Source organism: Leptonotus elevatus, chromosome 9 (genome assembly GCF_054856555.1).
Source record: "Leptonotus elevatus isolate MCC_2025b chromosome 9, RoL_Lele_1.0, whole genome shotgun sequence".
Lineage (NCBI taxonomy): Eukaryota > Metazoa > Chordata > Actinopteri > Syngnathiformes > Syngnathidae > Leptonotus > Leptonotus elevatus.
Window position 1 is genome coordinate 11,232,604 of NC_141247.1, and position 27,469 is coordinate 11,260,072.

The following is a 27,469-nucleotide window of genomic DNA, read 5'->3' on the forward strand; positions in this document are numbered from 1 at the left end:
ATCATATATACAAGTTAACACACGCACATTTGCCAGCAACATATGTACATGAAAATCACAGGCATATACCATAATACATTTATAAATCATATCCTCATACTCACATATGCAATTTTCATTACACTAATACCGATACAACCAAAGAAATTACAGCATATATACATTTTTAAAAGCTCATGTCTGATTTATGTAATTTTTTAAAACTTTGCTTTTAAACAATTTTTTTAATTCAGCAAGTGACTGACATCTTTTCAGGTCAGTTCCAAAATGATTCCAAAAATGAACACCTTGTACCTCTTATGTTATAAGGACTCTCTCTAATTTCAAACAGCTTCTGAGTACTGTGGCAGAGTAGATTGTTGTGTAATTTATACATTATTTGTGCTATTTTAAATTCAACTAAGTCTTAAAATGTCATTGTATTTGATTTAATAGAACTCGCTGTATATTTAGCCATGTCAGAGCAGCCATGTTTGTCGAGGCTTTAAAACTCAAAAGCATCTTCTAAGCAAATAGCTCATCTGAAAACCAACAAAAAAACAACATATTTGCCAATGAGTCATCGCAACAAAAACGAAATCTCGCTTTCCCGTACGCTCAAATTCTTCTGGATTGAAACGTCACTCAAGCGGCATTAGTTAGCATTAACCATTGTTTAACTATGCAGCTGGATGAGAACACATCAAAGGATGCCATATCCAACTACTTACCGTCCGTATATGTATATACAGTAGTCTCTCTGTCTCTCTCTCTCTCGTTCGCACTCTATATAAATAAATACAGCGAATAAGTATATTAGAAATACAAAGAGTGTGTGCCTGCAGGCTCAACAGCTACCTAAAGCCCTCGCATGCCTTCTCATGTCTAAAGTTGCTAAAGTTGTTTCATGTTCAGACATCTTCACCACACACAAAGATGGCGTCCCGTCACCCAACACTGACATCTAAATTGGCGTTTACCTCGAGAGTTTCCCAGGCTGCAAATCCATGTTGAAAAAAAAAAAAAAAGAGAAAAGGACATGAGGGACCTTAAATTTTCATATGACACTTTGACTGCTTCGCCCTTGTTGTTGTTGCTGTCGTTATGGCAACCAAAGCTGTGTCATACGTTGCCCAAATGCTAATTAAGAGTTTGCGCGGTGGGTCACAGACGCCTGCTGTGACTCACAGGTCGAAATATTAGGGAGCGCACCCACACACGTTGACGGGGATGCATGGACCAATGCGCATGCACGGAAAGCATAGCCTAACGACGTCCTGAAATGCTTCATGAGTGGAACAACGTGGGTATTGGCGGTCTATGTGTGAGTCCGCAGTGGCTAACATGCACAATGCGTTGACCACAATATGTAACACAGTGTCTGTGGGAACATTAAAATGTATGCAGTTGCGCGGGCGCGACTGGATAAAATTCTTACTCATTCGCGACCAATTTGTTCGCAGTCTCGGGCCCTGCATGAAACGCACTTAGTGAGTCCTGTCTGTAAGAAGTGCGAAATAAAACAACGTTTTTAATTACAGCACATACACTACAAGATTACCCAGTTTGGACCTACAGTAAGTAATGAAACAACAGAACTGTCCGTGTCACATACAGGAAGTGAAAAGTGAAGAGAATACGAAGTTCCTTCCACTCTTCTAAGATTATTTCGTACACTCTAGCTAATCCCAAACGTCAAATTTATCTGAGCTTGCTGTGTGTAACGAAGAAAATGACCATCCCCGAAATGTTCCCACAACCTTTGGAAGCAAAATATGAAGTATTAAGATAATGGGCGTTGTTATTTGTTTGTTAATGATGCATCTATCAAGCGAGTGAGAGCAGAAGGCATGCAAAGAACAGACAAAGTAACTTCTCAGCGATGTATACGCTCCACCTATATGTCACAGATGGCGGGATTGGCTCGGTTGATATAGGAAAGCCACCGAGGAGCCGTATTGATTTGGCCGAGTGCTGCTCTCCGCGACTGAGCTCCGCAGGATTGCCAAACGTCCGCATGCAGAGACGTAGAGGCGGGAAGTACCATTATAGACGCATACACAAACTATGCCTTCCCCCACCATTTAAAACAATACTCAGGTGTTTTAGTAACATGTTTGTGACTTTACACCCTCAAAGCAGGGGGCAGGCCTGTGTGTCTGTTACCATGATGAACAGGTGCTAGGGATGTATTTTCACGTGTGGAAGCAGCACTTTATCAACTAGCCGCTGAATTCTGTAACAATTAGTGTAGTGGATCCGCACATGCGTGTAGCACATGCAGCAGTCATATCTCCATCAAAATTACATGATATGTCCTCTTTTGCTATACTAAAGCTGGGCAAACCTTGGTGCTCAGGGCCCACATTTGAGGTTTAAAGGTGGATGGACCCGGTCAAGTACAGTACTATATGTATATAAAACATCTTTGGAATAATAAATGAACCACTACTTTCTATTTCACGATTTGGAATTAAGGTGGCTCAGTGCCGACTGGTTGGCTGGGTTTGAATCCGTGGAGATTGCATGTACTCCCTGTTCATGCATGGGTTTTCTCCTGGTACCATGACCAAAAATTAGGGATGCGTGACTATCAATATCTGCCAAAACCAGGTTATTTAAAGGTGGTTAAAAACATTTATCTTGTCTTCTAGTTTACACAATCTCTTGTGTTTGCTTTTTTTTTAAGAGAATAAGGTTTGTATTTACCATTTTGCTAGTTTCGGCATTCACTACCGCCTACGTCCAAAATCTTATTGTCTTAAAAAAGAAAACACAAATGACTTATATCAAGATATTGGTACTTCCAACTGCAGACGATACCATTATCTGCCACCCTCTTGTTGCCGTTCTATGGTCAAGAATGGAAAATTGCCATTCATTTCATGCAATGTTAAGGAAGCATGCTTTAAATTGTATTTATGTTTTATTTTTACGAGTAGTATCGGCATTTGGCATTGCCCGTGACTACTCAAGCATTGTGTAAACACTGGTATCGGTCTGAAAAAATGGCATCGAACATCCATACCAAAAATTTACCCTAATTAATACCACAAATGTTAGAGAAGTGCCACTTGATAATGTAAATACTATTCCAGCTAGGGCTTGAAAATGGCATCTCTTGACCCAGCCTATCGTCGTGGGCAGAGAAAACTTGGTGTGGTGCCACTTTTTGAGCTTCAGGCAGAATTTTCTTTTGAATAAGAGTCCATCCACAATTTAAATCAATGTTGAACTAAAACTGATTTTTTTGGTAATTTGTTTTCCGGATTTTTTGCACCACACACTACTATTAATAATATTGACTGTATTTAGTTGTTCAATTTCACACTTGACAGGCGGACAAGCAGGCCACTGACTATTTGCACACAATATATTTAAAAAGTCACTTTTACATAATATGTGTTGAGGTTAGTGGGTAAGTGAAGACTGTTAAGCAAAAATTTTACACATTACACATGATCCAGTGCATGAATTTGTTGTTACTCTTTTATGCATTGTACAAGTCGACATAAAACCTTCCTGTCAATGTTGGTGACCCTTCATTACTGCACCCTGTGGGGGGGCCCCTTGTGGTAATCTCTGCTGGGGGGAATCACCGTACACGCTTGAAACGGAAGTCGCACGCACGCACGCACACGCACACAAATTGTGCATGATGAGCTACACACATATTGTACAGTCAGCTTGGGATTGGTTACATGGTAACATGTAAGTGTCACATATTGGCTGTCAATGTTAAAAAATATATATGTACTGTACTGCATAACACTGATGACTGATTTAACACTACTTGCTTAGTTTTTCCGCTCGATTAAGGTCAGCCCTCGTGGTTTTGCATCAATAATGCTTTGTTAAGAGCTCATCTATCTATTATTGTTTCTGAATCGTCATAATAATAATAATAATAATAATAATAATAATAATAATAATAATAATAATAATAATAATAATAATAATAATAATAATAATAATAAAAGAAGACAACAAAAGATCGTGTTTAATTCAAAATGTTTACAGATTATTTGATTTTGAAAAAATAATCCGAACATGCTCATGTAAATACATCACTTTCCAGGCTAACAAAGACTCTCCACCGCCTCTCAGGCTAAATTTTGCTTGTCCGTGGCATACAAATGTTGTCTCTCTTGATGTATGAATTCGTCATGTGTTGGAAGGCTCTGGCAACCATACTGTTTATTTATACATTAGCCAGCAGATGGTGCCAAATTTAATCAAACCTGCGATTTGGTCTAGTGCAGAAATGTTCAAAGAATTGGAATTAACGTCAGCAACAGAATTATTAAATTTCTTACAAATGAGGTACAATTCATGCTCAGGCTTTGCTCCAAAGATGTGCAATCAGGTTTGTTTTTCCAGAACTATTTGGTCAAACAAAATATTTGCATTTAGAGGTTTTGGTGTATTTTTGGAAACATCCAGGGTTAGAAAGTTGCAAAGTAGTACTATGATGTTGGTGTGCGTGTTCTTTATCATGGTGTCTAGTCTTATGCAGCTCGGGTGTTATGATGAAAATATTTGATGATAAAATGTTAGTTTGCCAAGTTTAATGCAGTTACTAGGTTCCTTATGCGCAGATATATATTTTTTCATGCTAGTATCAAAATGGGTACTGTATATAGCTGACAGTCAAAATACAGTGTTTTTCCTTTTGCTTTTTGTTGTATTATACTTTATCTTGAGTATAGAAGTTAAATCAGTAGGCCTACTTCTGCTTTTACCCAGAAGCTCAAGTATCTGTACCACTATGTAAGTACAGTGACCCCCCCCCCCTATCATCACCACCCCACCCCGCAAAAAAAAAGGTGGGGTTGTGCAATATTGAGGCAAAACACCTACAATGGAGAGGACCATAAAGTATCAACACAATCATGAACATGTGTAACAGAGACAATGTGTATTCTGTAATTAAATTACTCAACACAAATCAACCACCTGAGTGGCTATCATACTAGCCCAAATAACAAGCTAGCACAAAGTGACATGACAGCACACATGGACAAACAAATGTCATGTGCACACCAAAACTTTACACAAAATCCTTAAACTCATCAAAAGGCATTTACACACAATAATACATGTTAGGGAATACGGTTTATTGTAATGGCAAAGTACACTACGGGCTATTAGAAGCCACATCAGAAGTGAAGCAGAAATATAACATTTTGATGATGTAAGAAGTGAAGGAAGAAGGACCACCAACACAACAAAATATCTCAAACCAAGACACTATCAATTACTGCAATTAAACCAAATTACAATAGGATTCCACAAGATGGCGCCAAAGTAAAACCACAAACTGTTGTGGCCTGAGCCCAAAAACGGCAAGAGTCAAGATTTTCAGCGAAGAAAAAAACAACACAAAAAAGTAATTTATACAAATACGCTAATGCAAAACAGCGAATATAGAGAGGGTTTCAATCACTGCATGAGACATGGTAAATTGGAATTTGCAAACAATCACAATAATAAGCGTTGCTAAAATTGTACAATTAGATCTGATTTGATTTGACTGTACCTTACATTATGATGAGTGACTGTCTTAGCAGTAGAACTGTCGTGTGTGACTCTCATATCTGCGCAATAAAAGAATATAAGTTGGAGTGGGGGCTCGGAAAGGGGATGATGGGGGAGGCTGCCCGCCGCAGTCACGGCCAAGGCAGGTCTATTCTCCTCTCTTTTATGAGGCATCGCGGAAGGTAATGAAGCGGAAAAGGTCACGGCCATGTGGTGTTTTTCATCGTCTCTAAAGTAATAGGTCAGATTGGCACTTTCCACGCCAATACTCTGTGACAGCAGCTGCTGCCCTTTTGCTTAAAACAATATAGTCACCTGGGCCTTATTGGCACATATTACACACAAGATCAGACATGGCACCTACGCTATAAGATGCGTTGTAATGTAAACCATACATTATGAATCCAATTTGTTTGGGGGTTGGGAAGACAAAGGGTATTTGCGGAATAGGTCAAGGGGGCTGCAGGGCGTGTTATGGACACTAGATGGCACCATGTCGGTGCTCAATATACAGTTTATATATAACAGTTTGAATGCTGTAACAATTTAGGCACACTTTTTTTTTTAATTCAATGATGATACCATATAAATTTACTCAAAAGTTGAAAACCTCAGTGTGAACTCTTTGTGTTTAAAGCACCTCCTCAATGTTGGAGCATACAAAGGGGAAAATTAAAATTAGGTCTTAGGTAGGCTATACAACTCAGGTCCAAATGTTCGTATTGTACTATTTGACTTTTGTATGCTCATTGCTGCCCATTAAGCCCTTTTATGGTAAATGGTACTTCGTTTATATAGCGCTTTTTCTTCTTACAAGACCCTCAAAGCGCTTTACATTCGACTACTCATTCACCTACTGATGACGCAGCATCAGGAACAACTGGGGGTTCAGTATCTTGCTCAAGGATACTTCGACATGGTCACAATGGCATGGGATGGAACCCACAACCTCTGGGTTGGGAGATGACCACCATACCATTGATCCACGCCGCCGCCCCCTTTTAGAAGCGTCTATCATTTTGTCTTTGCGTCAAGCTGCGAAAGACCCAAAAATATGGTGGACATGAGCTGTACACGCCCACCAGCTGAGTGCGTAGGAACTATCTATACTACCTAATAATTGACACGGAAACCCCATTTTAACCAGTCAGAGCGCATTTTTCTGAGAGGATGTCAAACAGACATGGCGTAAACGTGATCACACAAAAATGATGTCATAAATATGGGCGGAGATGGCTCTATTGTCACGTACCTTCAATTGTATTCGCAAAACTGAAATAATCAACAGCAGTTTGTGCTGCATTGCCATGTTTTGCCATTTTTGTTTACCTGTTTGTGTATTATTGGGTTATAAATACAATGTGTGTGTGTGTGTGGGGGGGGGGGGGGGTGCGTGCATGTGTGTGTGTGTACACACTGTGGCATTTTCACCATATCAATCAATCAAACTTTATTTGTATAGCACTTTTCATACCAAAAAAATGCAACTAAAAGTGCTTTACATAGTTTAAAAACAAATCCCCAGTCCACCGCGCCCCACAATACCGAACCACAAAAAAAAAAGTGCATAAACAAACATTCAAAACAAAGCAAAACAGATTATCTAAGGCTCAGCACAGGGCAACCTAGCAACGAAAACGCTATCTCAGGGAGCCCGCTACACCAGGAGAGGGCCAAAAGCGGTGGCGGCAGCCCCAACCTCAAAAATAAAATACTAAAAGAATAAAAACAAAAGAGCAAAATGCTAAATATTCAAAAACATAAACATGATACATAAGATTTAGTTTAGCATAAAATAAAAAGCTAAGATAAATAAAAGAAGTACATAAAATAAATCTTAGGTTAAAGCTACATTAAAAAGGTGTGTCTTGAGCCTGTTCTTAAAGACAGAAAGAGACAGAAAAGAATGTGCTTGTGTTAGTGTGTGGCAACGTAAGATGGCCGCCGCACATACATAGTTCATGCGCAGAACACAAACCAAAATTCCGTTCAAAGGGGGTGCCACAATCGTGTTCATACAGTATGTCCCTAGCCTCAGCTAGTTTCATGTAATCATAATAAAATGTGCTGACTAGATCTTACAGGTTCATCTTAACACGCCTGTCAGTTAATGCAGAGACGATATTTTATGTTATATAAGATATGTAGTATGTTGCTCAAGGTAGCATTCCGGCATGTCAAAGACAAGTTCTATACTGGTGATGACATCCTGAATTAGCTTTTGTGAGGGAAGCTGTCGCAACTTTCGTTTCTCTACAGAACATCCGCAGCTGTTGTACTGCGGTGAAAAAACTTCACCACCTTTACCGCTCTGCCCAACAGCCCACGTGTTGCGACGACTGCACACCAAGCCCTCTCTGTGCATACAATAGTATGTACAAAGCATCTCTCAAGTGGTGAAAATCCAGCCACTTCCACAGCATGACTTATGTTTTTAGCATTGTCGGTGGTCACAGGAACGAGTGTATTGGACTTGCTGGTTTTCCACTGTTCCAAAAGCTTGACTGTGTAGCTCTTGTAGCTAGCGCATGATATTTAGAAGGCCGTGTTCGCAATTTACCAATTATGTGTGATAAAGTGTGCGGTTATGGTCATGTAGCGGTGTGACAGGGAACGTCCATCCGTCAGTGTTGAGTGCGATGGGTTCAGTAGCATTTAATTCTGCCTCCAATTTGTCCTTCGCTTCCTCGAAGAGATTAGGTAATACAATTTAAGAGTATGTAACATAACATAACGACCAGTTGTCTGTGTTTTGTCAACTACTTTGTCATCAGCTGACCTCCCTACGCTTGGAGGGTCCACAATGTCGGGGTTATTTGAAGTATTAGCCATGTTTCTTCCTCTCCTCCGTTCTCCTTACGTATTAAATTAGCACAGTCGTGTAGCCACACTTTTGCTCACTCCTCACACCGAATGTTATTGTCCTAAGACTGCAGTTGGATGGGGGACGTCCCCGTCCGTCCATCTGTCCGTCCGTCCGTACGGACAGACAGACAGACTGACTAACTACACATCGCTTCAGACTGTAAACGGCCCGGTGAAGTGAAGGGGATCAGATTTATGTATATCTTTAGGAAAAGGGTGTGTAACAGTGTGAGTGACTTTGTGTTCAGTGACATTCCCGCGCCAAGACAACACAGAATTCCTCACAGAAGTTGGGCGGGCCTCAAAGGTTGTAACACAGCTACTGCCAGAAACAAATCCTTTGTTGCTTTTGTCTAAGAAAATGGCATATGTCATCTCTATGTTTACATAGTATTGGTTTTGAGAAGCATTGCAGTCCATCCATCAATTTTCTATGAATACTGTACATGGGTCCAGGGGTGTAGCCAGAAAATTTTCATTGGTGGCCAGAGTGAAACCATGACTCATATAGGGGTGGCCATAAATTCATACCTGAAATGTCTAAATAAGTGGTTCTTAACCATGCAGCCATACCGTTCACATACCGGCCTTGGGCTGCGAGCACCGACTAGTGGGCTGCATAAAATAATTTCAGATCATATGTTATGAATTCATACAAACACTTTGAGTCGAACAAAAGTTGAAGTTCAATCAGAATCCTCTGGGGAAAAAATATGCAGAATTTACATTTGTAATGGCTGTTACAATTGTCAATGAGTTGCTCAGTTACAATAGAGCTTTCTTGCACTTGTCGGCTATAAGGCAAATGTCAGTTACTGACTTGAACACAATAAGTAGAAAGGGAAACCGAACAGCGAAATTCATGACTAGTTATAGTTGATTTTACACACATTTATTTGTAACAACAATGAACATTAAACATTCAAATAAATAACAAAAACAAGTAAATTATGCCTTTTCATGGACTAACATAGCACTAACATAGGCTAACATTCAGGCAACATGACAACGATGTCCAAAAACACACCCGCAGATGCGACACAGTTTTTTTGTTGATTAAAAAAAAACACATATTGAAGGTTTGTAATAATAAACTTAGGTTTGTGTAAACGCCACATGTGTAAGCTCTGAAATGTTTTTGGAATTATGTTTCTATCTGCTTCAGGAGCTGAGGTATCAATTATTTAGTAGGTATTGACAATATTGTTCAATATCCAGGATCCAGGGGGAAGGGGGTTGTGGGATGGCCGGGGGGGGGGGGGGGGGGGGGCACCACGTGCCTGCGCCATTGCATGGGTCATTGACAGATAAGTTTGTCCGAAGATACCCATTTTATGATGTATCATGTGGTGCAACCAAAAATAAATAATCAATTTGGGACTTTTATTTTGAAAAACATTTAAAGACAAGAGTTTGCATCAGCCACAAGACAGCCACAAGTCTCACAATTATGTTAAAAAAAAATAAAAAATAAAAAATAAAAATAAAAAACCTTTTAGCAACTGGTATGTAGTGGTCATATTATTTTGGATATTATGTGACCTGAAAAAAATATTACTTTTTTTCCAACAAATATACATTCTCATTTTAATTTTCTTTGTGTGGCTATCTAGCTTGTTGTGTTTACGTGGCTAATTGTTAGCCTCATAACTTGATTTGAGTTGAAATATTATGTGGTGGGTGCAACCATTGAAGAAAGCTTTTCATGATCAATGTATGTACGGTAGCCCTCTGGAGCTTTGGGCATCAAAGGATCTTCATAAGGTGGCGGGTATGCAGTGACTTCTATTTAACATGAGTTTGAATGTGATTGGTTAATTCTGAACACAGTCGCATTCCAGCTATAAACAAATGTCCACACTTGGGCAACCATATTGCCTCATTTGTTTATTTTTGCTTTCTTGATTTCCTTTTTCAATTGAGGAATACAGATCTTAGGTCTCATTTAAAGTTTTAATGTCATGTGTCTTGGTCTAATTGTTTTTAATTTTACCAAAACTTGACATTTGAACAAACTTTATGTGTAGACTTTTTTTTGTCTAGCCCAGGGTTCACCAATTCCTGTCCCCGAGTTCTGGAGTCCCGCAGGTTTTAACCTACCAACACACCTGAAAAATCTGGATCGTTATCAGCCATTTTGCTAAAAATTGCCAAAAATCCACTTTAAAAGGCCAAAAAAATCAGTAACACGTAAGACAATGCCAAAATTGGGGATCCTAAATTGACAACATGGTGTCCATAAATTATTTCACGTGGATTTAACCGAAGGCAGAGCTTGATAGTGCCTTAAAGGGTGTCCATGTGTTGTTTCGACGACTTTGACACCTTGAACTGTTCGCCAGCCAATTGCAGGGCTCATACTGTCATAATCACACTAAAAGACCATTTATAGTCCTCAATTACCCAAAGAAGAGTCAAACGGCTATAATCCCATACATATTTACATTTGTAAATATTCATGAATATGTTCTGTCCCATTTTTAAAAAATAAACAAATAAATGAAATGAAGCATTAGCAACTATGAGATACAATGTGTTTATGGTATACAATATGATATACAGGGTTGGGGAATCCAGGTCCAGAAATAAAAGGCCTGAAATACTGTAGTTTGGCTTTAGCCACAAGTGCTTCTACTCAACAGGCGGAGACGAGCTTGTTTACCTGCCAGTTGAGTAGAAAAACCTGTGGCTAAAGCCAAGCAGTGGCATGGTTTTTACTTTATGGACCTGGATTCCCCAACCCTGATTTGTTCAAATGTGTCCTTCTCAAACTTGCAACTTTTATTTTTCCTCTATCATCTTGTTATTATTGTTATGCTTGTTTGAGTTGAATAAAGATAAAATGGTGTTCTGTATTAACATTAAGCGAAGCAGACCTTAAGGCACAGCTATGTGGTTATTTTAAATCAGGGGTGCTCAAGTTCGGTCCTCGAGAGCCTCTATACAGCCTGTTTTCCATGTTTCCCTCCTGCAGCACAGCTGCATCTAATGATCAGCTAATCAGCAAGCTTTGCAAAAGCCTGATAACGATCCTGATCATGAATCAGGTGTGTTAGTGGAGAGGAACATGGAAAACAGGCTGGATTGGGGCTCTCGAGGACCGAACTTGAACACAACACACGATTTGTACTTATTTGTTGTTATTATTGTTTTGTTTAATGTGACAGTGAACTTCCACTGGGAGAGGCATTACACTGACTGAATTGACTTCAATTCCACCATACAGAAAAAAAAATGGCTGAAAGACAGCTCATATCTCGAAAAACTCAAATGTCTTGTCATATGTATCTCAAGTAGAGGGTGACACAACTCCTGTCCATCCCACTCCCATAGAAAGAATCTTGTCCTGTCCGCTCCAGCCTCCCAGTGAAAATGACTCATCCAGTCGAATCGCTGTTTCAAGAAATCCAGCGCAACCGGAAGATCCATTGTCTCATGGGTCGCATAGTTCATTTGGCTAACGTTAGTTGGCAGGCCCGTGAACGTTTCATCATATACCATCCCAATACAGTGATTAAAGGTAAAGTCGAGTCCCATCCCATGGGAATCTTCTTGGAAAAAAATGGCGTCCTCTAATCCAGTGATTCACAATGAGAGATCATCAGGTGTGCTGCAGGAAATTATCCAATGTTAATTTTTTTTGACCAAAAATATTTATTTTCTAATAATTTTTTGGGGGGTTAATTTATCATGTCACCGTGTATAATGCTCCATGTACCATGTATAATTAAATGCTGTTCCGCTAGATGACAAATTCATAAACCTGTTATTCCACTTTATGAGAATTGATTTTCTAAGTGGTGCGGTGAGATTTTTCCCCAATGTGAAATATGTGGACACGTAAGTGCGGAGAAACAATGCTCAAATCTCGACCATAAAATCCCCGGCGCTAGGACTTACGGGATGCCTTCAAATCGAAGAGCGGAGGGCGTGGCTATGGTGAGGCAGGCCGACCAGCGGGCGAAGGAGTAAGAGGAGCTGCGTTCACTTACTGTCAGTGCATCAGGATTCCGACATCAGCTCCCACGCGACCGCGACGTCCTGACGTCGGCTAGGGCGATGTGAGTGGCGAGTGGCGGGCTGCGACTAAATCAGATCTCTTCCTTCTATTTCTACTACCTCCACCACTTCCACATCTTTCCGCCGTTAAGCTTGACGCCCTGACTCGCCTCCCCGCCAGCATGTCGGTGTTAGCCCTCCAAGAGTACGAGTTCGAAAGGCAGTTTAACGAGGAGGAGGCCATCAGATGGATGCAAGAAAACTGGTAAGCCCACATTTAACTGTTCCGTGTTAAACCCTTCGAACCCAGCACCGCAACGCCTCAAATGCAGATACAATCTAACCGCGCTTTACGTCCAAACCCGTCGTGTGATGCCCTTGATTCTTTTGCGATTTACCCCCCCCACATCATCCGCATTTCACCCGCTCCAGGCATCTGGCAACATGATGACATTGTTAAGGTCATCATATCTCCAGCTATACCAAGCTTAGCTTTATATGTAGAGGATGAATGAGTCCAAACTAGGCTAAATGTAGTTCCTTTTTTTTTTTTGGACTGATGGGGCAGCATGCAACTCATTTCAGTTCTGCTCATTTTCAAATGTTGCTGTGTTTATTATAGTAGAAGCAATTCAATATGTGGACAAACGTTTTATTTTATGTCTCAAATGTCTATTTGTATGTACCAATTGTGTAGTTCCTCCTACAAAATACATTGACAAGGCATAGGTGTCCCAGCATTTTAGTGCCTTGCGGCCGTCTGCTGTCAGTTGTTGACTTATTCAAGATTCCCTGCATGAACTTATTATCAACATGATTCACATAGTATCACATTTTAATTTCAAGTGTAGTATGTATGAGGCCGCATGGGTCAGCGACACAGGAGTCTGCCACCCCCTGGCACTAAGGAAGCACCAATCAGAATCATCTACTGATGTCTGCTGACAGAGCAGTGGCCAATCAAATCACAGCTCTGCTGTGCAGGCATCAGTCTTGTTGTAGATGTCACCCACATGGTCGTTCAAGGGAAAGTGTGATCTTACTTTTGAAAGAGACTAGAAAGAATGCAGGGAAGCGAAAAACATGCGTATCGGCGTGAAATACAGGAATTGTGAAACCTTAGCACAGCCAAACCGGCGAGACCAGTTACAAATACTTACCAAAGAGGATTGTTGATGGTTAAGGACATCTCTTAAAGTGGTTTAGTTTACAAAAGGATTGGACACTGGAAGATACTTTCTTCTTTTGGTTAAATTTGGGTCATCAAGAAAACTTGGCAAGCTAGAGACTGTAATTAAGTTCATAGTCCACATACATTTGACCTCATCTTGATGAGATCATTCCGCGGATGTAGTTTACATAGCCTATAGATTAAAGGTGGTTTTACAGATTTCATTTGCTTTGCCCTTATCTTAGATGGCAGTTTACATAAGCGCCTGCCTGCAAGTTCATCAAGGCCAACAAAAGACTAGGAAGGAACAAAGACAGCTGTTCATTTAGCAGATTGTTTTCTCAAAGTGGCTGTTTTTGACATTTTAGAAAATGACACTGTTACCATTTCCCTCATAAAGCCAGTGGTAACAAACTCGTATGGAAAAAAAGTGACGAACCTATACAAGCAGATAATTTCATGAAGTACTTAAGCATGTGGTCCCAGTTCAGTGTGTAACTGTCAAACCACAAAATAAGAATTTTGACCACTCATACCCCTCGACTGTTAATTGACTCAACAAACCTCAAAGTGGACTTTTTTGTTTTATGAAACAATTATTGTTTCCGCCAAAACGCCAGACATGATCACGTTTTTTTGACTCTAAAATATGTTGTCACAATTTTTTTATGGGAAAATGATGCAAAAAGTTCATGCATTTTGAGTGGTGGTACATAGATAATCTATTTATGTACTTTTCACATTATAAAAACAAATGCCACATCTAATGTGAACGCAACGCGCCCATGATGCGACTCGCATGCGCTCGAGTGACGTACACCTAAAACATCACGTTGCAATGTTCACGGAAGTAACCCGACTTGCAATGTTTTACCGTGTACCGTTCACACCGCATGAAAAAATCAGATACTTGTGAAAAATTCGGAATTGAGCTGCAGTTTGAACACAGCCCAAATAACCAGAAAGAAAGACTTTTTGCCATTTATAGTGCTAAATTATTCCCTTGCCCTTCTAGAAAAAAAATCACAAAACATCCTTTTGCGTAACCCGCCTTCTGTGTTGGTGACATCACACAAGGTTTGATCTCACACATCATAATTAGAAACTCGATCGCCAGTGCACTGTAGCAGCCGGCTACCGTTCTGTGGCAGCCATGTTTGGGAGGCACGTGCTTACATGGCGGCCATGTTGGGGAGGTCAGCGTTCCCATCAAATGTAATTAATTCGTGGACGTTGAAATTAAGTCTCTCAACTGCTCAGGGCGGTGTACTATGTTAGAGAGGTTTATACTTAAAAACATACAGTAAAAGCAGTATTTTGCATAGTCATGCAGGTTAACACTAGCAAAGGATGCAGATGCGTCTATGAAGTCAGTCTAACGTTGACAATTGGAGACAAGGAAACATTCTGCTAATGTAATTCAAAGAGGATTATTATAACCATTAATGCGAGTGTGCTACTGCTGCCATTAAAATGATGTTGATCGCTCTCGATGGCTTCAACCTCGACGACCCCAGGCTGGGCTGCCGGCCTTCTCGGTCAGCGTGGTAGATGTGGGCCAGCTCTTTAGGAATGATGCCTGGAGTGCTGCTCCTGTTTTGGCTTTCACATCGCATCAATGCTTTACGGGGGAGCACAGTGGCAGCAAATTATTTGATGAGCGTGTGGTAGGCCTGTTTGGCTTTGTTTAGGGCTGGTAATACCCAATCTTTTTAAAATCGATCATCTGTTGATTACTTGATTACCTCACTCATCGACGACCCCAAGGCCGATACATATTGCTCAGTTGACATGTTTTGTTTGTTTTTTGGTAAAATGTTGGATAATGATAAGCAGTACACATCTGCAAATACACTTTAGCTTGCCAAAGTTGATGAAAATTAACATTACACTCTCTTAAAAGTAAACAATATTTTTAAGCTGACCTAAGTTAGCTGGAAAAGCTTTAACATGCACCGAGACAAGTTAAACCGGTCATGACAATTTAGTGGAAGATGTTTTGCTCCTGTAAAGTAATGAAGGGATGTAAAGCTATAGCTTGTTCTGTGCTAGTGCTACTAGTGTCATTAATATTTACGGGCTAACTCGGGCTACTTTTTTTCAGAGGAGCAAACCTGAAATACTGCATTAGGGGCACAAGTAGACTATTTCGGGGGGCTGGGGGAAGACTTACAAAGTACATATTCACTTTTCAAAATACTACTGATAAATGAGCTGGAGTGTGGAGAAGAAGCTTGTCAGCAACAACTAATATCCAAGGATGGTGGTAATAAAAAATAAAATCTGCAAATTTACGGGTCTCACGGGTGCAAGTAGATGGAACAATGTATTTGCGCTGTCTCTAATTATAGGAGCAAAAGGTCACCATTTAGGGGCACTAGGGCAGTCTGGACCCCTGTACTTAAACAACTACTGCTACCAAAAATTTGTGAAAAGAAACGGATAACAATGCATATGTTAGGCAATAACCGAGCTAATTTTTTATTTTTTCCCCCCAGCCATAGCTTTATTAAGGTCATTTCCCCCGTTATATTACAATGATTCAGCCACGCATAGGAAAAGTTGAAGGTGAGTGGTAACATATAGTATTAAGGATTCGGAAATTTATAATTCATGTATATACACCACGTGCATGAATCCACTACATAAATTGATGTCACTTAAGCAGCTAGGCGAAGAAGTCCTGCCACTGGCAATTGAAATTCAGTCACTTACAGTAACTTTTTTTTTTTAACATCAATAAAACCTGGCATTTGACAAGGGGTGTGTAAACTTCTTATATTTTCAAATTTTTTAGAGCTCTGCCCCTAGTCGTCATGGTAACAAAAAACATTCTCGCGGTGGCACACTGCAGTAGAGAGGGCAGGGCTACATCCCCAAAGACCAACGCCTCTGCCATGCGTTGCTATGGGAACAAGAGTTAACAGCATTTCGAGATATTCAACAATCCCGGTAAAATACCATGGTACAGTATATTGAGTTACGAGTGGCCTAACTTTTAATTTATGGGCCGTGTGTGTGTGTGTGTGTGTGTGTGTGTGTGTGTGTGTGTGTGTGTGTGTGTGTGTGTGTGTGTGTGTGTGTGTGTGTGTGTGTGTGTGTGTGTGTGTGTGTGTGTGTGTGTGTGTGTGTGTGTGTGTGTGTGTGTGTGTGTGTGTGTGTGTGTGTGTGTGTGTGTGTGTGTGTGTGTGTGTGTGTGTGTGTGTGTGTGTGTGTGTGTGTGTGTGTGTGTGTGTGTGTGTGTGTGTGTGTGTGTGTGTGTGTGTGTGTGTGTGTGTGTGTGTGTGTGTGTGTGTGTGTGTGTGTGTGTGTGTGTGTGTGTGTGTGTGTGTGTGTGTGTGTGTGTGTGTGTGTGTGTGTGTGTGTGTGTGTGTGTGTGTGTGTGTGTGTGTGTGTGTGTGTGTGTGTGTGTGTGTGTGTGTGTGTGTGTGTGTGTGTGTGTGTGTGTTCTGTGAGTTTTTCAACGACAAGGTACGCCAGCATTCAAGTGAAGTGGATAAAAAAAAAAGAAAAGACGACAGCCATAGTAGCTGATGCACATGTATTGAACAGTAAAAGCCATCAAACAGCACAATTATTCAATTCAAAATCTCGCAAGGAGCTACTGTAGATTGGACTGGATTAGTGGCATTGCAATTCATTGCAATGGGGAAAGTTGATTAGACGTCTAAGTAAATTCATTTATGAGCTTGGTCAGGCATCAATGTAAAGCTAAAATGACAATTTATCGTCAAGAATTTTGTCTGTATGGAATTTTTTACCATGTACAGAACAGCAAACTGATGTCACCGAGCGCTCCTTTCATGCTGTTTCTACACAATTGCCATTTAATAGATGAACTGCGACCTCCAGACTATAAGCCACTACTTTTTCCAAACGCTTTGAACTTGGGTTGAAGACAATTAAACCAATACAACCGAATATTAGTTCAACAAGGAGAGAAATATGACTCCATCGGTAGCAGACTCCTCAATCGATACATCTGCCAGGAATCTTCGATTGTAGAGTTTTGGACTGATGGCAGCGAAGAAGCAATAAATGAAATGACTAAACTTGTCAAATCTGAAAAACAACAACAATTGTCCATTATATCTGTAAAACAAGCTGAATCAATCAATATAGTAATTATCGTGATGGGTCTGTGTGGCTTATGTTCAGGCGCACGCAATAGTGCAACGCGCATAACAACGTGTGACAAATTGCAATTACCTTGTGAGTCCTGGATCGCTTCTATTCCTTATCACACTTTTACTACCCTGCTTTAGTTACTACCTAGGTATCAGGTCGATATTTCAAGCAGAATGTTTGTGGCTATGTGAGGTTGGATTACATCCACAAAGAAACCCTCAACTATGGCTCCTGCATAACTCTTCTGATTATGACTCTGGCTAAGATACAGGAGTTCAGAATATTGTGGCGGCCGTGGCTGAGGGCGGAGAGACGGTCGTTCAGTAACCAGAAGGTCGGCTGTTCTATCCCCGCTCTCCCCAAGTCATGTGTCATTGTGTCCTTGGGCAAGGCACTTCACACACATTGCCTCCAGTGCTACTCACACTGGCGTGTGGAAGGTGCGACTGTTTGGTGGTGGTCGGAGGGGCCATAGGCGCACACTGGCAGCCACGCTTCCCTCAGGTCATTGTGAATGTGTGGGGAAAAAAAGTCAAGAAAATTGAGAGAGAGTCAATTGACTTTTCATCTCCCTAGTCGTCGATGAAAAGAAATGTGAAATACACGTTGCATAGCGTTGCATCACATCATGACTTGGCCTGAAAGAATTTGCTATCTTGAAATGTTGCTCAAACATGATGATTGACAGGTAATTTGTCTGCCAAATGTACATTCAACGTCAGCGTGACCCTTCACTTGATATAAGGCAATTATAATGGCCACATGGAGAGATTGCATAAGGCTGAACCGGATGGTATCTGCCTGTTTTTCAAAGATGACCTTGTATGGAATACACTATGACGCACTATGTAACAGAGGTGCGTTAGAATAATACATTCCCGTATAATAGTACTGCAAAAGTGTGGCTAATTCCTTTATTTTTTATGTCGACTGACGAGCTTGTGAAGATTAGAGTCAACTGCATGTATGAAAAAGTCTCATGGATCCATGCCGAAGTAAAAAAACAAAAAAATATGTCAGTTGTTTTAGTTTGAAGTAGCCATTTTGGGCAAACTCCGACTAGGGAATGAGGTCAAATTGGAGGCAGGTATCCAACATAAATAGTGATGTTAGGTGGCAAGGTTTCTTTGGACTATGACTTTCATTGTGAGTGGAACTTAGTCAAGGTTTGATTATTTCCAGGCTTCTTAAATTAAAAAAAATAAAAATAAACTGGCATAAACCAATTTGATTAATTTACACTAAATTGGGTGGATATGTTTTCTATTATAACTGTATACATGATTAAAAAGTCCCAATAACCATGCCTGAAAGTTAACAGGATGTCGCCATTTTAGTTTGAAGAGTACCTACCTACCGTCTTCCTTTTTTAGTGGCCAAGTTGGACAGGTCATATTGCTCCTTTAATTGTGTGATGTAATCAGGACCTTGGGCGCTTTGCTAATTGGATTACATGAGTATGCTTCCTGTTCTCATGCCTGCCACCTCTTGGTCTCTTCGTCATGACACAGTATTATTGTCATTGTGCTTCCTCTACTCAAAACCACTTGACCGTTTCACTTGTGTGTACATTAATTTGTGCAGTGTGCACATTGTTAACACACGATGTCCGGCGAAAACACTGCAGACCCATTCCCAGATGGCAAACTCAGGATTATGTAACTGCTGAAATCTCCTGGACCGTCTAATAAGGATACAAGATTCACAGTAGGTTAGCCAGCAAGTCCATGCACTGCTGAGGGAGGGGGTAGAGGGTTACACCCCGGGGATTCCTGAGTTTGGCACGATACTCCAATTTGTACATCAGTGCATGCTTGCATAAAGTCGACTATGTGTTATCCAGTCTTGTTTATGATGCTCGTTACATTGCAAATGCTGCAAGTCGATGAGTGGAATTCACAAAGATGTGTCAAACATTGCATGGATAACTTGACCCCAGGTGCAAAAAATATCCTTATACCTTACAGGGGTAGGAATCTTTGAATGTCACGATTCGATTTTGATTCTTCGGTCTGCGATTCGATTCAGAATTGATTTTTGATTAAAAACGATTTGATTGACTGATTTTTGCTTCAATCTATAGATGTCCAAGGAATTGTAATGATCTACTCCAGTCTGACTCGCTAATGCTAATTAGCGCGCTACTCGCGGCACTTTTATTGCTCAAAAGAACGTCTCCACACTGCAAAAAAACAACTTTTATTGGAATAACTTGATCGTGACTTTTTCCTTCTACTCTCTAATGTGGCTACAACTTAACAGTGTATCAGACCGCGTGGAACCACACTGCCCCTCAGTGGCCAAACCCGGGTACAACATGAACAGCGCTCTAAGTAAAGGCACACACAGACAAAGGCAAGACAGTATAAAATAATTAAAATAAAATTGATTCTGAATCGTACTAAATGAGAATCAAAATTGTTTTTTTCTTGTATTGCTGATGTTACTGTTGCACACCAACATAAACACAACACCTCCCCCAAATCATGCTAACCAAATTGACTAAAAATCTGTCAATTTTATTGCGCTGTTTATTGATTAGAATGGTATGGGCATGTCGCCACTGCCAGCCATGTCCATTTCCATAGTCTTTAATGACTATAGTTACGTCATCTGTAGAAATTGTGTTTCAAATGTCTGACAAGGATGTCTAATAGTCCCTTACTGGCTGACGGGCCTTTTTCTGCACTGATGAATGATAGTGATCAATGTTTAACAAGACAAAAAATGTGTTTAGCCAATGTTCACTCATTTTTATTTAGGGAGCTGTTTTTGCTTGTGGTGACTTTCGATCAGGAGATAAAATGCCACAGAGCTGCAGCGGAGTGAGGGAGAGATGGTGTTATGGGATGCCTCAGACATTTAAAGTGTGCGATAGAGTTAGGAGATCTTTGAGGCCCTCAAAGATAGTTTTAACACTTTAGATTGGTTGATATTCATTTTAAAAATAACTTGACAGCGACCAACAAGTCCTCCTACAATAAATGACCATATTGGTTGTTTTACCATGCACCAAAATACGACCAAATGTTACGTATTGACGTTTAGAGACCACTATCGGCCATAATAAATAGCGAAAAATACTAATGGGACTCGACTCGTTCCAGGGTCGTCTGGTCGCAAGACGAACGCCTAACTACTGGCCTAACAGATCGGTAAATATCTGAGTGTTTTTTTTTTTTTTGTATTGACTGGGACAAATGGTTTGGATTAATTATTAGGCTTTCAGTGAGATTGTACACGTTACATCTTTACATGGGACACTAACGGTTGAGGTTAGGAAGAGGCTCACTGAGGCGGTAGTATGGTTGACGACGTTACAAAACATGTCAGAGGCTGAGATAAACTGTATTTGTATGTGTAGACGTTTGCTGAGGGTGTGAAGCAGTTACGCTCCCTTTTGCGTATTTGAATGTATTTTCTTTCCATCTTATTTTCCTTCTTTCTTCCTCCCTTCTGATTTGCTTTCCCATTTTGACGCCATCCATATTTTCTTCCACTCTGCCTTTCTGCTTTGCATCCTGGTTTCCACCTTCCCTCTTGCCTTCGTTCCTTGCATCTTTATATTCTACCTGTTTGTTTCCTTTCTTCTGTTTGTCATTCCTTTCCTTCCTTGCTTCCGTCCGACGTTTCATCAAGCCTTCCTATTTTGTCTTAGCTTCCTCCTTTTTCTTCCTTCCTTCCTACCTCCCTTCCTCCCATTCCAGCCGATCCTGTAGATTAAACCGTATATTTTACCCACTTGTGCTATTGGAAATGTGAGAATAAAAAAATGGAGAGATACTATGTTTACAATCTATGATCATGATCTCGGTGTCTGCAAAATGTAACGAGGTGGCCATGTAACTGTTTTGAACGGGGAATTTAACAACGTTGCTTGAGCCCCACCCCGCCCCACTGTTCTGAGGAGCATTGAGAAGCAATGATGTCATCCTGCAGTCTGGCCTTGTCATTGCTGCCTTATGAAGCCACTATGTTCTTGCATTATCTGATTGACAATAATTGATAGCCTTGTCACGCATTTCTTCCACGCCTGCAAGCATATGTTTTTTTTGTTTTGTTTGCTCTTCAGTCCTTGTTTTTGTCAGCTTGCCCTTCAGTTACACCGTGTCCTACTACCTGCTTATCTTAAACACAGAAGGCTGCAGCTGTGAGGCGTTTGAGTCAAAACAGCACCACTGAATAGGATCTGGCGCTATTTGCTTAAAACGACACCGCCACGTCATGTGTCATCACTACAGTTTTGTTTAATAAACAATATGGTGATGAATGATGCAAACATTTATTGAGATGCACCTGTATGTGTTTAAGTACTGGATGTTGTTGACCGCTGTATATTGATGTTTTTGTTTGTCTTATACAGGAAGAAGTCCTTCCTTTTCTCTGCCCTCTACGCCGCCTGCATCCTCGGTGGCCGACATGTCATGAAGCAACGGGAGAAGTTTGAGCTGAGGAAGCCTCTGGTGCTCTGGTCCCTCACACTCGCTGTTTTCAGGTGGGGTGAAGAAACGAGTGACAGTTGTAAAATCGGATTTTAAATGGTGGGGTTTTCCGCCAAGCAGTACAGGAATGTTTTGCCACCGCATGATTCGTTATTACAATTCGTAGGCCCATGATTCAATTTTGATTACTGAAAAACTGTATTCATAAACTAGTAAATTAACAACAAAATGGAAGAGATGATTATGAAAATCCAGTATACACTCCTCAGCATTTCAAAGGCTCTACCAATGTTTGAAATTAAGCTTTTACTGATAATGCATTAGGCTGCATCACAACTGAGCCACACTTGTTAACATGGTAAGAACTGCACTGATTAATAGTTTTTAGTGGAAAGGAATTATGATCCTAAAAACGCTTCATTTCAAGCTCTAATCACACAAAAAATAAAACTTCTCCTGCAATGTCCATTAACAATCCAGGCTCCAAAGTTAAAGTGCATCACTTCCACGTGCTTTTTTTTTTTTTTACACCAATTACAACTGTCCTGGATTTTATGGCATCTTGGAGCATTTTTAGCAAGTGTACACATTTATAAATAGGCAAAATTGTTTTCTGTAAATAGCTGAGGATAGGTTTCACAGGAAAAAATGTGAACTAGAATAGCAAACAGAGACTAGGCACTGTATACCATTTTTTTGTCGCATGAAAAGGAGATTCCAACAGTCTTTTAACCGAGTCTCTTGTACACTTAACTAACTGTGCCTTTAAAACATAGCTATTGCTCAACTGCAGTTGAGATGTTTTAGACTGAAGAACCAGTTACAGCAATCCTTCACGGTGTTATATAATGCCATGCAACACTGAATACCTTTTAAGCAAACACAAGTGCTTTGTGTGTTATAGGTTCCTGTTCAGTGATATGCACTGTTGTTTTTTTGTCTATTTCCCATACAGTATATTTGGCGCCGTCCGCACTGGAAGTTACATGATGTACATCCTCATGACCAAAGGGCTCAAACAGTCAGTGTGCGACCAAAGCTTTTACAACGGGCCTGTCAGCAAATTCTGGGCCTACGCATTTGTGCTAAGTAAAGCACCAGAACTGGGTAAGTCAGGTCTTTTCTATTCATTCATTCATTGGGGCTGGAGATCTTTGGAATTTCATTTCGGTTCCGCTTCCAAAGAAGTCTTGATTCCAATTCTGTAAGGGGAGAGGGTCAAAAAAGGTTTGCGAGGTTTCAATTAGGTGTCCAAACTCTATAGCCATTTTTTTTTTTGATGGATCTGGAAAACGCGTACAAATCGCTGATATATTTGTGTGAATAATTTTGAGACAAGTCAGTATAACAACCTTAACACCTTTTGTGTGCAGGTGACACATTGTTCATCGTGTTAAGGAAGCAGAAGCTGATCTTCTTGCACTGGTACCACCACATCACCGTGCTGCTGTACTCCTGGTATTCATACAAGGACATGGTAGCCGGCGGGGGCTGGTTCATGACTATGAACTACCTGGTGCACGCCGTCATGTACTCTTACTACGCGCTGCGGGCGGCCGGCTTCAAGGTGTCACGCAACTACGCCATGTTCATCACGCTGACGCAGATCACTCAGATGCTGATGGGCTGCATGGTCAACTACCTGGTGTACTCGTGGATGCAGCAGGGCCACGAGTGCCCGTCGCACATGCATAACATCGTGTGGTCGTCGCTCATGTACCTCAGCTACTTTGTGCTCTTTGTGCAGTTCTTTTGGGGGGCCTACATGGGCAAGATTAAAACACCCGTTGCCATGAAAAAGACTGAGTAGAAAAGGAAGGAAATGAGGACTGATGGTGGGATGATACTGTAGGTGGACCATCGTGATGAAGCCATCGCAAGCTGATGTTAAAAAGTTCCTCTTTAAGTAGTCTTAAATCACATGATCAAAAAAATCTGCCACAACTGTGTGTTTACTTGACTTTTTACAGTACTACTACAGTACTACATATGAAGAATTATTTTTGTCTTGTCAGCGTGTACGTGTGTGTTTTATGTCATGTCAATCCAAATAAAAGTTGTTAATTTTCACCTTTTTCTCAAGCATTTGCCACATTTTCTCAGGTCTTAGTTAAGTCACTTACTCACTGAAAAATGCAGACATTTGGACACAAAAATAGCCTATACAGTACTTCCGAATTGATCTATGCTTTGTTTTTGTTTAAATATAAAAGTTAAAAATATATACATATGGTGGTTAGTACAGTATGTCTGCTTCCCAATTATAGGTTTTGTGGTTTTAATCTGTAAAGTACAAAATGGGTTGATTAAAAATATTTCCGACAGTATTGTTGTGAAAGTAGTTTTGTTTACGAAAGGGAGGTGAGCAATCATGCAAATTGTTAAATAATACGCTGCATTGACTTAAAAGACAGATGTTTGTTGTGCTTATGTGCTTTTGCATTTGATGTTGAAGAAAACATGCAAAACGTACATTGTGCCTGTTCTGGTCTTTTTTTTTTCCTGTCTTAAAATCACAATTTCATCAAAATTTCGAGTACTGTACTATTGTGAATAACGTTTGAATTGTATACAGTACGTAGACGCTTTAAATCCATTCTGTTTGACTCTACGGCTCCCTCTCGAGTGTCAATGGCAAAATGCACTTTTAAGTACTGACTTTACCATTGTGAAAGTTACTGTATAAAGTGACAAAATTAAAAGACTGATTTTGTTAAAGTACCATCTCTTGTTATTGCCATAGTACATTTAATTTTGTTCTTATTTTTTTTTGTAAATTATTTGTCATTATTTTTGCTGGGTCCGCTAAGGTAAACAAAATGTCTGTTTGCACAAACGAGGCTCAAGACTTATTTTGACCACAATAATGAAAGACAAACGCACCTAAGTTAGGATCAAGTGTTGAACAAAGACGGAAGGGCATGCTGCAACTCTTCGAAATGTGAGTTCTAAAACTAACGCAAATACCAGAAGTGTCATGATTGACAAGCATAGGATTATTAGCAGATGTGGGGCTTTAAAACATTTATATTAAACACTTATTCAACATAGACCAAGCATTAATTAAAGTCCACATTTGTCTTTCCCTTATGTGTCAGTAATAAGATAGCCTTGCTAAAATGTTAGCTTTTTAGAGCACAATTAGGCTAAATGGAAAACTTGTTAGTCATAAGAATTGTCAAATTAGCTCGGTTGTGCTTGCTAACATAATTTTTTTTTGTAACATTGTGTTGATTAAAGTCACCATTATAAAGTATGTCATAGTGTGTTAATTTAAAAATTTTAAGTTGTAAACCTTAAATGGAAGTTTTGAACTATAAGTGTAGCATGTGTGATATTAGCTTAGCTCCAGAATGCTTATTAATTCGTTAAAATAGTAGACATTCCCGTCATTTGTTCAAATAATGCCTTCACCAACTTTCAATAAAATTGAAATACAGTAAGCCTACATGTTGCTAGTTGCTACTTAAACACATGGTGCACCCATTCAATTGCAATGATACTTACTAAAAGGAAACATAATGCACTTTATTTTCGGTATTTAAAACTGTTTCCACTTTTATTGATCATAAAAAGCTGATGTCATTACATCATCACTGTTTTATAAAAAAAAGAAGAAGCACCATATCACACTTGCCAATTAACATAGTAATGTGGCACATGAGCACACGTTATCGCCAAGGGCAAATACAACTTGACAACTTAATTAAACATAATTATGGTAATCACTGACATTCTTAGATGTTACTTACTCTCTCAGTCAACAGAATTGTATCTCTTCAACATACTTCCTTGACACAAATGAACATTTTTTTATGGCCTTGCCGCCATCTTATGTAATATTTATTACTACTGCAGTTTATTGAGTTGTGCATACATATAGTGAGGGATGACTGTACACAAGACAGGCCTCACCTACTAATATCAGGTCAGTCCATCACAGATTTTACTTTTAAATTTGTAGTGCATAGGACCACCGTATGTATTTAAATAAGGAGAGTATCTATGTATTACCGAGTCAAAAACATCATAAAATGGATGATAGGAAAGTAGTAATTGGTAGTTTTACATGTTGTGAATCTACGACATACAGTCCAGCATTCTCACAGTTCCAGTGCATTTCTCCCCCAAAATCTAATAATTTGTAATTCATTTATTTGTAATAATATTCTATATTGTAAAATGAGTTTGAAATGATATAGAACTGATATTAATGCTGTTCAGGATGGGTCTTGCTCTCGCTGCGAATAGCAAGGGTTTTCTGAATAAAAGTGTCAACGGAAGCTATGCTGGTCTCAGCAATGTAGAGTACACAAAAAAAGTCAAATTTCCATGACGTGTCTGTCCCCATTAAAGGTAGAGTGTAGCTGCAATTACAAATGCACTGCCGCCATCCACTGGACAGTTAAAGCATCTACAGAAAATGAATAATTTATTCTCCCTTAATGGACATGGAAGCAAGATGCACTGGTGTAGAACTGTAGATCAGTGATAATGCTTTCAAACTCCTTAGCTTCCCCTCAGGAGCCAAAAGTTCCAGTTTTCCAGATTTGGATTTTAGCTAGTGTGTTTATGCATTAGGACCCCACACTCCCACTCGCTCCACTATTGTGATTTTTAAATCAGGCTAAATCCTTGTAAAAAGCAGTGTAACTTTGTCCCCGCAGCAGAGACACGGTGTGACCCGTAGGATCAGCGCTAAAGCCTTTGAGTGGCTCACTAATTCCACGCCAAAGACCTCATCAGCTGTCATCCCGGCTGGAATGGAGTCGGGAGCGAGGCAAGCAAAGCTAGTCCCATCTGGCAGGAAAAGAAAGCACGGTAACCTCCGCTGCAAACTGGCCATTAGTTTTGTGCAAACATTTTGCTGTCACTGTTGCATTGTCTTCATTATAACACAAAATCAATACTTTATATAAATTATATAAACACTTAATCATTTAAAACAGATTAAATATTTTCCTTTTAGGAAAGTAGAAAATCAAAAGTTTGTCTTCTTTGGCAAATGAACAGTGTGGCCAAGTACAGCAGTAACTGATTTTAGGAAAGTGCAACAGTTTGAATAGTCTTCGGCGGGTAAACTAAATTGTTACCACTTAAATCTATTCTTATTAGCGAGGTGTGAAATCCACCGTTTGTCTTCTTTTTAGGAAATTGACGATGCATACCACTATCACGGTTTGAACAGCCTGAGCTTAAAACCTCTTAAGTCTTTTTTTTCCAGCAGTGTTGACACCAATAAATATTCTTCCTTTTAAGAAAGTGTGACATCAAACGTTTGTCTTCTTTTTAGGAAAGTGCTACTTCAATTGTTCAACTTCTTTTTAGGAAAGTGCAGTGTGACCAA

At 39.9% G+C, this 27,469-nt stretch overlaps 1 protein-coding gene across 1 annotated transcript; it reads left to right on the forward strand.

The window, feature by feature from the left end:
- Positions 1–12,314: 12,314 nt before the first annotated feature.
- Positions 12,315–24,843, forward strand: elovl6 (ELOVL fatty acid elongase 6). Its single transcript, XM_086084623.1, has 4 exons — positions 12,315–12,646; positions 22,044–22,175; positions 23,078–23,229; positions 23,496–24,843. The coding sequence occupies exons 1-4, from the start codon at positions 12,564–12,566 to the stop codon at positions 23,930–23,932; spliced, it is 804 nt and encodes a 267-aa protein (XP_085940749.1). The 5' UTR covers positions 12,315–12,563; the 3' UTR covers positions 23,933–24,843.
- Positions 24,844–27,469: the final 2,626 nt, after the last annotated feature.